At 37.1% G+C, this 12,520-nt stretch overlaps 1 protein-coding gene across 1 annotated transcript; it reads left to right on the top strand.

Moving 5' to 3' along the window:
- Positions 1–504: 504 nt before the first annotated feature.
- On the top strand, positions 505–8,272 carry LOC113007803 (C-type lectin domain family 4 member E-like). Its single transcript, XM_026144751.2, has 6 exons — positions 505–630; positions 740–841; positions 1,124–1,270; positions 3,966–4,108; positions 6,648–6,751; positions 7,411–8,272. Exons 1-6 carry the CDS (start codon positions 552–554, stop codon positions 7,559–7,561), a joined length of 726 nt encoding a protein of 241 aa, XP_026000536.2. The 5' UTR covers positions 505–551; the 3' UTR covers positions 7,562–8,272.
- The last annotated feature ends 4,248 nt before the right edge of the window (positions 8,273–12,520 follow it).

The raw sequence follows: 12,520 nt of genomic DNA on the forward strand, positions 1-12,520 counted from the left end.
CACTGGTGCTCTAGTGAGGAACTTCTTATTTTGCCCTTTTAGTTTTGGTCTGCAGTAATTTATTGATTTTTATAATCTAAAAGCCATGATCTGCTTGGTGTTATTTGTTGTTCTGGTGTTATTCCTCAGGACTGTGTATCATCTGACCTTTACAAATCTGTTTAATGGAGACGATTTGTCCATTTCTGATGATGAATGAACTGGTACTTGTATTGAAACTTTCTACTCAATTTAAGCATTCACAGTGCTTTCTAGTACTAATCTCTACAAATAAATTAATCACACACATTTTCATACATTGTTTTACTTACACTTCAGCAAAATTATATTTTTATACAAACATGAAAAGCAGTTTGATTTCGTATGACTATCACATGTATATACGGCTTAATTAAGAACATATCAAGTTTGAGTGGTTGCATAGATGCACAAACCACTGAAATATGCAACTTCCTCTGAATTTAAAAGGAGAATAAACTGAAACCAGTGAGACTTTCACACTTCAATCATCCTGTGCTGCAGAGCTGAGCTCTCCAAAACAATCCAAATCCATGTATGCAATGGAGGCAATATATGCAAATGATGAATGCGTTAAACCTGACAACCCAACACCTTCAACAAATTACACAGGTAAAAGGGAAGTGATAGAGCAAGGAGGTTATAACATCTCTTATTACTACTGAACATTTGTTTGGGTAACTTGTTTGTTTGTTTGTTTTTCTTTTTGTCTTCTTTTCAGGTCAGAGGAGCTCTAGGAGAAGTTTCTATTTGGGTGTTATTCTCTCCCTGAGCCTGCTCACTGTTTTATTGCTGGTTGGACTTATCACACTTAGTTTCTTCTGTGAGTTGGATTTTTCATGGATAGTTGTCCTACTGATCATCAGTCACCATGTGAATAAAATTTGGAATTCAATGTGGAATTTTTGATTCTTCCATTTCAAGATCCTCTTGAAATTATCTTGAAGACGACAAGATCACAGCAACAATAACTTGTACAAGCATAAAACTGGTTTACATAATTAATATGTTTCACAAATTACAGTCAGAATTTTAAAATATTTTTTATTTAGATCTTTTGTGCCTCAGTCAATGAAAGCATCAATGTTATTTCTTTTTATTTCAGACCACAATTCAGCTGAACATGTGTCGGCACAGGCTGAGGAGCGAGACCTTCTGAATAAAAACATCTCTGTGGTCAGTAACCAACTTTCTTCCATGACTGAGGAGCGAGATCTGCTGACTAAAAAGACTGAAGAGCTTAAAAAGCAGAGTGAGTCCTTGTGTGAGCTGTTGTGTCTCTAAAAGGTTTTTCTCAGAAATGTAGTGATTCATTTTCCAAACAAATGATGTAATCATTTTCTTCTGACTTAACACATTTTTAAAATCAAATTTCAGTCATTAGGAAAATATCATATGAACCATTATCCGCATCACTGCTTGTCACTATAAAGCTGCAGTGCAGCAGTGTACCTTATGCTTGTCACAAATTTACATTTACAAATCTGAATGGTACTAAAATAATTTAAGGGCTGTATTTCATCGACACATATGTGAAATGTATTTAATGGTGTTTAGTGACTTATAAAATGATTGAATCCACAACAAGTATCCTTAATGTATTTTCATTAAGGAAGTTGAAAAGGAAGCTGATAGCCCTTACACTGACACTACATATTCTTATTTTTATCTCAATACCCTTTAAATCTTTTTTTAACTGTTATTTTACTTGTTTCATCTGTGGTCATGTTTGATTCAGTTGTGATGCATCTTTTCACCGAGACATCACTTTCTGATCTACAGGTTTGTTTAGAGATTCACAAATCACTGAGTCTCTAAACACAACCTTCTATCAGTTTCACCCAGTTATTAGAAGTTAGGAGCAGTTACTGTAGCTGCATTTTGCATATTGCGTAAAACTTAAGTAGATTGCAGTTTTGTGGTTACTTTAATTTTTTTACTCTTACTCTGGAAAAGACAGCAAAAATAGTGAGATGTTAACCTGCAGAAGACTGATAATAACAGACCTTCTTCACAGCCATTCAACAAAACAAAACTTTAAAAGATTTAATTTAATGATAATAATAATAATAATAATAATAATAATAATAATTATTATTATTATTATTATTATTATTATTATTATTATTATTATAAAATAATAATAATAATTATTATTATTATTATTATTATTATTATTATTATTATTATTATTATAAAATAATAATAATAATAATTATTATTATTATTATTATTATTATTATTTTATAATAATAATAATAATAATCTTTTTTCTTTCAAGATATTTGTCTGACATGGAAAACTGTTTTCTTCTGCACACATCAAATTCAATATTTCACCTTCTAATTCTCAGAGAGGCATTTAAAGCCCTTTTGGATTGGCCTCACTTTTCAGAGACGTCCCTTCTTTATTTACAGTTTATGGTTGTGCCAAAGTTCTAATTTGGATTTGGAATGATTGATATTGATTGATATTGATATTGACACAGTATAACATTTAACTTTTCAAAATGTGTTTTTTGTGAAACTGTATTTCTTGCATTGAGTCATGGGTTGTTGTTGTTTTTGTTTGGTTGCTGTAATACACTGATCACCCAACAAGAGAAATATAATGTAGTGATAGTAAATATAAAGATATATAATAGATATATGTAATATATAATCAATATAGAAGAAAAGGAAAAAAGTATTTATATATATATATATATATATATATATTAATACAACTGAATTAATATCTAATTTATTTATATTTGATATTAATCTAAATATGCAAGATAATGCTTGGAAAAAGTTGAAATAAATATTTTCTAGTACATCCCATGTCCCCCCCCACCTTAGATTCACCCTTAGATTAGTAGGATGATTTAAGCAATCGACCTAACCATCCTATCAGGCTAAGCTAGCAGTTCATCTGCATATTTTAACTTTATTACCTTTATTAGTCGGATGTAGCTTTATTGCAGATTTTCACTGTGTAAACCGAATAAGTCAGATGAGAACAGCTGCAAATAATTTTTTTTCATGGTGGAGTTTGTTGAACAGCTGGCTTCATTAAGGACTCCTGGCAGGTTCCCAGTAAAGTTTTAGCCACAAGTGCTGCTGTTTTGGATGCAACAAACCAAGACCAAACATGCTTTCTTCACTCTGCCTGAGCTCACCCTCTTCATTAAGGTGGGGGGAGGCTAACATAAAACCATGTATTTAGCTAACTCTGACGTGAATAGAAGATGCTTTTGTAACGTCATTTTCAGATTTAAAGTCAAATAATATAAAAAAAACTCTGTTCAATTTTTTTTTTCTTTTGTAGGCTAGTAAAAAAAATGCACAAGGCAAATATCAGAACACTGATATGCTCTATTTTCTTCATTGCAGCTCCTCTAAAGGCTTACAACAACACATTTACTAGAAAACTAAAGCACACAGGCACAAAAACACTTACACAAAAACACGTCATCCAGGAGATAAAATACTTTTTGCTTGTTGCTTGTTTGTTTTTTGCCTCCTAATAATGTTTAAAACCTTGGAATGATTAGTTTAGGCTGTATTATTTCATTGGGCACTAATTTTTGCATCTAAGAATTTTTTTAATATGGCCTGTAAATACATGAAAGAGTTGCAACAGCAATTTCTAAACTATAAACTGATGATGGGTTCATTTTAAAAGACCTGTGATTTTTTTCTTTTGAACATTTATTATTGCCCATTAATAAGAAAAAAAGTACTTTTATCTGATTACTGAATGGAATAACTGATTATTAAAATATTGGTTGCAGTACAAAAACTGTCACCATAGTAAATATACACAGGCAAACAAATATAAAAGTCAGGAGGTGAATAAACTATAGATAAATCTAATTAAACAGATCAAATGAGCATTGTTGTAAGGTTCATTAAATATTTTTCATTAACCTTACTGAAATATTACTTGTTTTTAATTTCTTCTAGTTATACAATGTCCTGCAGGATGGAGTAGTTTCAGCTGTAGCTGCTATCTCCTCTCTGGAAGCTCTGGTCCCTGGGATGCAGCCAGAATGGACTGCAGAGCCAGAGGAGCAGATCTGGTGGTTATTGAGTGCGCTAAAGAACAGGTACAGTTCATATGTATGTGTTTTACTGTGTTTATACATGAATATTCATATTCGTACCCCTCATTCATTACTTTTGAGTGTGATGAAACCTGCATTTTTGGACTTTGTGAGATGTCTAGTTTTAGCGGTGTGGTGGTTGTTGAAATGGTTTTGTGAGCTTCCAGCTAAGATTCTGGCGTTCTGCCGTTCAGACACTGAGCAATGGCTCTGTGCTACATGCATCTCTGCCATTCAAAGACACTTTGTATATAGATTATTTTCATTCAATACTAAATTGTAAATGTTGTTTTCAAGGAAGCAATTTTTTATTCAGTGTCCTCACAAATCCCTTATTTTTATGCATTTGCTACTACAAGATTAAACACACATGAGGTTTAAGGCGTGGACAAGTTTGAAACCTTTTGTCCTTAAAAATGGAAAATTGCTGAAAATAAAAACGGCTATCACTTCAGTCTTTTATTTTAGCTCCTAATTTGATCAATTCTGCTCTCAGCTTTGCGGTCTCCTGTATGCTGCACGTCTCGTTTATGCTCCTTTCTTCACTTTTACTTGACAAGCTCCCATTTAGGCTTTCAGCAGGGCTGAAGATTCAGCTCCCAAATACTGACGGACCTATAATAATTGACATATGAAATTATTTTGCAGCCAGTTATAATTGATTATATAGTAACTTTAATTGTTAACTACAATTGAGCTGTTTTGGCAAATACATCTTCAGATGAGAACTAGAGGGTGGGTCAAAGCAGGAGAAAAACTATAAAAACTGACATTTTACAGCAAAGCAAACAAACATACTATACATATTTTTATGTCCCAGCAATTATTAAACCCTGAAACAGCTGTTACTCCATCTCACTCTGGATACTGTGGAAGAAGTCTAGTGTGTGTGTGTGTAGTATAATGGTATAGCTTACCACAGACATGAGCGAAAAAAGATAAATATGGAGCCATACAGGCTCGGACGTGACCGGATTCACAAGGCCTGCGTCAGGTGTTGAGGTACCAGAACATTCTGATGAGAAGTGGGCTGCTCCCTGAACTTAGATGGATGATATCCATCCAGATATCCATCCAGTACTGTGATTTAACCATCGCAGTGATTATCACAAACCCTGAACACGGTCTAGTAATCATCACAGTGAAGAGTTAGACAGCACCAGACTTCACCATGGCCACACCTACTGGCTGAAGGGGCTGAGTATTCACTGAGTCGATGAGAGACACTCTGAATGGATGACTGAAGGCCGGAGAGTCCTGATCCCCAAATACCCCAAGAAGGGACTGGTCCTAGCCTTGGTACCAAATGGAAGCTTTTGTCAAGCATCGTAGTGGGTAAGCTATGGTTCATTATATGAGTGGGGCACAGAAAGGAAGCTACTGATAGACCGAGCAGTTGTCTGAGACAGCAAGACTAGGCTCAGCAACCTGTGCGCTGCCTGGATAGATGCCCCACACCTGGGTTCCTGGAATGCCTAGAACTATACAAGATCAACAGGACCCTAAGAGCCGTCATCAGGAACTCAATGTGTATGTGGCGTACAACACTAGAGCCCATACATTAGAGGCCAACTTCAAGCCCATAGCACAAGTCACCATCAACTGCAGGTTCTACCAAGGAGATGCACTGTCTCCACTGCTGTTCTGCATAGGCCTGAAACTGCTCAGTGAGTTCACTGACAAGATTGGCTACGGATACTGACTACAGAATGGGCCAATCGTCAGCCACCTCCTCTACGTGGATGACATCAAGCTGTATGCCAAGAGTGAATGTGACATCGATTCACTGATCCACACCACAAGGATACACAGCAATGACATCGGAATGTTGTTTGGACTGGAGAAGTGTAGTTGGATGATAACGGAGGGAGGGAAAGTAGAACTGAAGGGATCAAACTACAAGAAAGCAACATTGACCTTGAGTACCCCAGCTACAAGTACCTGGGGTACTCAAGGGCAAATGGGAACCATAAGGAGACCACTAGGAAAGCTGCAACCACCAAGTACCAGGCAAGTCCCGAGGAGTCAGCTGAAAGGTAAGAATAAGATCCGGGCTGTCAACACCTACGCCCTGCCTGTGATCAGGTACCCTGCAGGGATAATAAGCTGGCCAAAGGAGGAGATGAATGACTCACTAGAGCCGGCCAAAACAGCGAACTCACAGCACATTGTTGTCAAACCCCCCGCGGTCTTTCGCTACTCAGGTTAAACATGATATATAAGTCACTTAGTTAACTTCAAAATGTTATTGTTTGGCTTTTTTCAGTGTTTTGTTTGTGAGTAAATCAGTTTGGCTGAGAAAGTTTTCACACAGCTATAAATAGCTGTAAATAAACGTCAAACAGATAACTGATTAAACAGAAGTGTGAGATGGTAGAGATTTTACTCCAGTGTCCAGTGTTATATTTTAGGGAGCAAAGAGCAGACGGCTGAGTTTATTAAACTCCACCAAGACAATCTGCAAATTTCATTAAAATGTATGTATAAACTAAATAAACTAAATTCCCAAATGGGAATTCACGTTTTTGTTCTTTCTGAACAGGAGTTCCTTACTAGGCTCACCAAAAGACCGACTTGGATTGGTTTACATGATGAAGAAGAAGAGGGAAAATGGAAATGGGTAGACGGAACTCCTCTTAATCTGAAGTAAGCTGTCATTTTGGCAGATTATATTAATTATATTTATAATACATGCTGCTCACAAATAAACTCACTAATAGACTTAGATGTCAGTCGCTGAAAATCATAAAAATTGACTTATTTTGATAGCCTTATGGTGGTCATACATGATATTAACTAAGCATTTTAGAATGAAGAATGTAGTTTTAGCTGCTTCCTTATTTGCCATGGGGTTACCACAGCAGGTGAAAACACAGGGTTTTGATTTAGCACAGATTTTAACCTGGGTAATTGTCTCCTGGAATTAAACTGGGGATATTATTTGTGTAAGTCAAATGTGTTAACCACACAGTTAAAAATGAATAACAGAAATAAAACCACATATAGGAGACACCAGCCAACACTACCATCATCTCCTGACAGGGAAACACAAACAAACAAACAAAAAACACAGAGTAGCTTATTTTTTTCACCAAGTTTTGTTTTGCATTTTGTTGCAATTTGTTCTTAACAGCTACAGAGTTTGTAGATCCATAAATTCAGTGGATTAATCAAGCCAGGAAACTGATTTTATCATCTGTAATCTTTGATGTTATAAAAATCTTTTCATCCTTTTCTTGTTTTTATAAATGTTTCAGATCTAATTATTTTCTCAAAGATAATAATTGTGCTCACTGATCTGTCAGGTACTGGGCAAATCGCCAACCTGATAATGGCGATGGAGACCCACAGTATGGTGAAGAGGACTGTGCTCATATCAGGACATCTGACAGCACTTTGTGGAATGATGTTTCATGCAGGGATTTTCTGCCGTGGGTCTGTGAAAAAATACCATAAAACCCACTCCTGATCCTTTATCATTTATTCTTTTATTTTTGTTTTATTCCTCTCTGAATACCAATTTAGCTAAAGCATTGCAGTGCTGAGTTGTAGCTATAGCTATATACTGTTCACTTTTATAAATAGATTTACTTCCTGTTGTAAAAAAAGAAAACATAATTTAGCACATGAACTGAGGTCCAACTGCTGACTGCTGATATATCAGTTAATTTTACATTTTAAGAGAACCAGTGGCCAAAGCAGAACTACAGCAGATTCTCTGGCTCACCACATATTAGTCATATGTTTATGGATAATCAGAAGTTGTCACAATATGTTAGTAGTTATACTGATGTCAGGATATTGTCCTCAGTCAACAGGTCCTTTTATGGCAGCAATGAAATGCAGTGGAAATGGGTTTTTTGGGATTAAGTTCATTTTCATGGCAAAGAAGGACTTTTCAATTCATCTGATCACTCTTCTAAACGTTTTGCATTATAAGCAAATTGCTATCATAAAAACAAAAAGCAGCAAACTTTGTGAAAACCAATATTTGTGTCATTCTCAAAACTTTTTGCTACAACTGTACCATGTGACTTGCTGCAATGCAGGGATATTGCGTTTTTGTTTTGTGTGGGGTTTTTTTTTTCTGGCTTGTTGTTGCAAGCAGTAAAGCTGGGCTGATTGTTTATGATTAATAAATGATTAAGCACAAGTCTGTAAATCACATCTTATGTGCACTTTGGTTTAATTAATTAAGTTTGTTCTTTCCACCATGAAAAGAGGAAGAGTGGGCCACCAGGATAGTCTGACAAAGGTTGTATCAAAGTGTTTTTCCTTAAGAAGTAAAAAGAGTGAATTTTGCATATACACTGCAGCTCCTCACCATGTGTGATGTGATAGCTCTAACTTTGGGTAATAAGAAAGTTACTGCTGTATAGCTAGTTTCCCCATAATGTGCCATGAGTCTAACAGCAAACAGGCCAGTTTGGATGAATTCACTTCGGTGAAAAGTTAACATATGGGTCATTATGATACAAAAAGGAAGTCAAGTGATCTAACTGGACCTATCAATGAACAACATATACTGTAGTGGCGAATTTCTGTCCCAAGCTTCGAAAAAATAATTCTTCCACTTCTTAATGTGAGCTGTTCAGATTTATTTCTGACTCGTACATACAAACAAAATATGTCACGGTCAAAAAACTATTTGCTGCTACAGCGCACATTTCCATTGCCGTCCTGGCTCACTCTAACCTGCTACCACACATGCGCTGTAATGTTTTCTTACCCGACACAAATTAAACGCGCAGCATTTATTCTCTAACAACATATTATACAAAATTAAACATGTAACATAATAACTGAAACAGTATCAAAAATATTTCTCTATAGATTGGCTCTAACATATACTGTTCAAATGAACTCATGATTCCCCCCATGTGGTAATATTTGTGCAGTAACAGGCATCTCCAAGTTTTCTTTGCAGAATTTATTCAACAACAACAACAACAACAATCTTTATTTATAGAGCACATTAAAAGCCAGGGGCATGCCAAAGTGCTTTACATAAAACAATAAAACAATAAAATGATTTAGACTAAAACATCGGAGTCATATAAGTGTGGGATTATGTTCACAGGTAAAAACCACTAATAGGAATAATCTATAGCACACAGCTATAGCAAAGTAGAACTGTACCATCATACACAGTGATAGAGAACATAGACAACGCAACAATAAAATAATAAAATAATTAGCACTATAACGTCAGAGTCATATAAGTGTGAGATTATGTTCACAGGTAAAGACCACTAATATAAATAAACTATAGCACACAGCTATAGCAGAGTAAAGCTGTACCATCAAACACAGTGATAGAAAACATTGACAGCGCAGGACAACGCAAAACAACCAGACACATTAATAGAATAACTCACTAGAAGCGAGGCGAGAATTTAACTAGTAGAAAAAGCAAGTTCAAACAAATATGTTTTAAGCCGTGATTTAAAAGATTGAATAGAATCAGATGCCCGGATGCCAATCGGGAGATTGTTCCACAGCTCAGGTGCAGCTAGAGCAAACGCTCGATCACCTCTAGACTTCAAGCGAGATCTGGGCTGAACCAACAATGACTGTGAGGAAGATCTTAAGGCCCTCGTAGGAAGATATGAATTTAAGAGTTCCTTAAGATAACTTGGCCCTGTGTTATTAGTAATTTTAAAAGTAAACAACAGAATTTTAAATTGAATACGAAATTTCACAGGCAACCAGTGCAGATCAGCAAGGATGGGAGTGATGTGAGCAAACTTCTTAGTTTTAGTTAGAATGCGTGCAGCGGCATTCTGGACTGTCTGTAATCTATGTAAAAGGGTAGAGTGGAGACCATAATAAAGTGAATTACAATAATCTAGTCTTGACGTTACAAAGGCATGGATAAGCTTTTCCAAGTCATTGTGCGGGATGTAGTGTTTGGCCTTGGAAATAAGGCGAAGTTGGTAGAAACTAGATCTGACGACAGCAGATACTTGTTTATCAAGTTTAAATGAGCTGTCAAGTAGCACACCCAAATTCCTAACAGTGTCAGGGAAAGAACTAGTGAGAAAACCAAAAGCATCATGAAGTTTGGCACGAAGAGCGTCACTGCCAAAGATCATAATTTCAGTTTTCTTATCGTTAAGGATAAGAGAATTTGCCAGAAGCCATTGCTTGACCTCACACATGCACTCTCGAAAGTTACTCACGGACATAGCCAGATCATCATTCAGCTCAAAATAGATCTGGATGTCATCGGCATAATAGTGAAAGGCAATGTGGTATTTCTCAAAAATGACACTTAAAGGAAGCATATACAGTGAGAACAGGGTAGGGCCTAACACAGATCCCTGGGGGACACCACAGCAAACAGGTACAGCGGAGGAGGAGGAGGTGGCCAAGTGAACCGAAGAGAGCCGATCGGAGAGGTAAGATTTAAACCAATCCAAGGCAGCGCCCTTGATGCCTACAGTGTGCTCTAGTCTCGCCAATAGTATGTTATGGTCAACCATGTCAAATGCAGATGAAAGATCCAATAGCACTAGGACAGAGGGGCGTCCATTGTCAGCCATTAGTAAAAGGTCATTAAAAACTCTGAGCAGTGCTGATTCAGTGCTGTGGTGTTGTTTAAAGGCTGATTGATATTTATCATTAATGTTATTCTCATCCAGGTAGGTCTGAAGTTGAAGCAGAACTACCTTCTCAAGAATTTTAGCCACGAAGGGAAGTTTGGAAATCGGCCTATAATTAGCATAATCATTTTGATCGAGGTTACTTTTTTTAAGAACAGGTTGGATTATAGCATGTTTAAGAGCTGATGGTACATAGCCGGACAGCAAGGAGGAGTTCAATATGGACAATAGACAAGGTCCAATTGCACTAAAACAATCCTTGACTATACGGGATGGAAGTACATCATGTACAAGATTAGTATTGTTCAGTTTCTCAATTAGATGCTTCAGAGTAGAGAGAGAAACAGGTTCAAATTGACAAAAAGTAGTAGAACAATCAGGGGTGGGCATACGGTCAGTCACCAAAGGAAGGGTAGATTTAAGAGATGCGACTTTATCCAAAAAATAACTTGAAAATTTTTCACAAAGGCCCGGGGAGCACAGCAGAGGCATAGAGGGGCAGGGGTTGACCACAGAATTAAAAATTTTGAATAAAATTCGAGGGTTGTTTCCATTGGTGGTGATAATTTTAGATAGGAAAGCTGCTTTAGCCGTTCTGGCAGCTGATTGAAACTTCGAGCGGCTAATGCATAAAATGTCATATGATGACTGGAGATTATCTTACCTCCACCTCCTCTCATCCTGTCGACACATACGTCGTAAGGCGCGAACAGAATCATTTAATCAACATTGTGAGTAGGTTCTGGGGCGTTTCATTTTGATCGGTGCTACAATGTCAAGGATAGAGGAACATGTAGTTAATAGAGTATTGGCGAAATTCTCAAGCGTATGTGGGGTAAGACAATCTGACGTAGTAAATGAAAAGTTCACAAAAGAATTAGAAAATTTCAACAGAGTATCAGCATTCACAGTACGCATAGGGCAAAGAGGAGCCTCAAAGCGTGATCCGGTGTTGCCAAGGTCAAGATCGAAAATAACCGGAGAATGGTCGGAAAGTCCAGTGTTTCTAATTTCCTTAATACATATATCCACATCGTATGTAAAAACCAAATCAAGGGTGTGGCCCTTAACATGGGTAGGCTCATTCACCCACTGGGTAAGATTAAAAGAAGCAGTTAGTGCTAGAAAATCGTTAGCCAATTGGTCATCCATACAACAGACATGAATGTTAAAATCACCAGAAATAATAACAGAGCCATATTTAAAAAGAATGGATCCCAAGAAGTCAGCAAATTCAGAAATAAACATCTTGTGGTATTTAGGCGGACGATAAACCACAACACACAGAGTAGTCCGAGGGCCAGTCAATTCCAATAACTGAGCTTCAAAGCTAGAATAGGTTGGGGAGGGTAGCAGCCGTGCTTCATGTTTGTTTTTAAAAACCGAGGCTAGGCCACCACCTCTACCAGTGAGCCTTGGTGAGCTAAAGAAGGCACAGTCAGGAGGGAGAAGCTCAGAAAAGGGGATAAACTCACCCGGAGAAGTCCATGTCTCCGTCAGAAATAGAACATCCAGTCCCGTGGTGAGAAAAAAGTCATTTAAGAGAAAGGCCTTATTTGAAAGAGACCTAACATTAAATAAAGCCATTCGACTCCGAGGAGCTAGGTCATTAGCGGTAGCCCGTCGCAGGGTGTTGAGATTGCTGTGTTGAACACCGCGGCCAGGCGGTGTAATCCAAGACCGAGCAGAGTGATAAGCCACTGGGCAGGTAGGATAGGTTTGAGGGCCAACAGGGCATATCCAACGATGACTTAACAATTTAGCCGCAAAGCAGCTCCTGGAGTAGAAGATAAATCGTGACAGCTCACGA

Source organism: Astatotilapia calliptera, chromosome 16, assembly GCF_964374335.1.
Source record: "Astatotilapia calliptera chromosome 16, fAstCal68.1, whole genome shotgun sequence".
Lineage (NCBI taxonomy): Eukaryota > Metazoa > Chordata > Actinopteri > Cichliformes > Cichlidae > Astatotilapia > Astatotilapia calliptera.

Excerpts from the sequence above, each read along its gene's own strand:
- LOC113007803 (XM_026144751.2), top strand. The coding sequence starts at position 552 with ATGTATGCAATGGAGGCAATATATGCAAATGATGAATGCGTTAAACCT. Across the intron at positions 842-1,123 it reads TATCACACTTAGTTTCTTCT|ACCACAATTCAGCTGAACAT; the intron begins GTGAGTTGGATT and ends TTTTTATTTCAG. Across the intron at positions 1,271-3,965 it reads TGAAGAGCTTAAAAAGCAGA|TTATACAATGTCCTGCAGGA; the intron begins GTGAGTCCTTGT and ends AATTTCTTCTAG.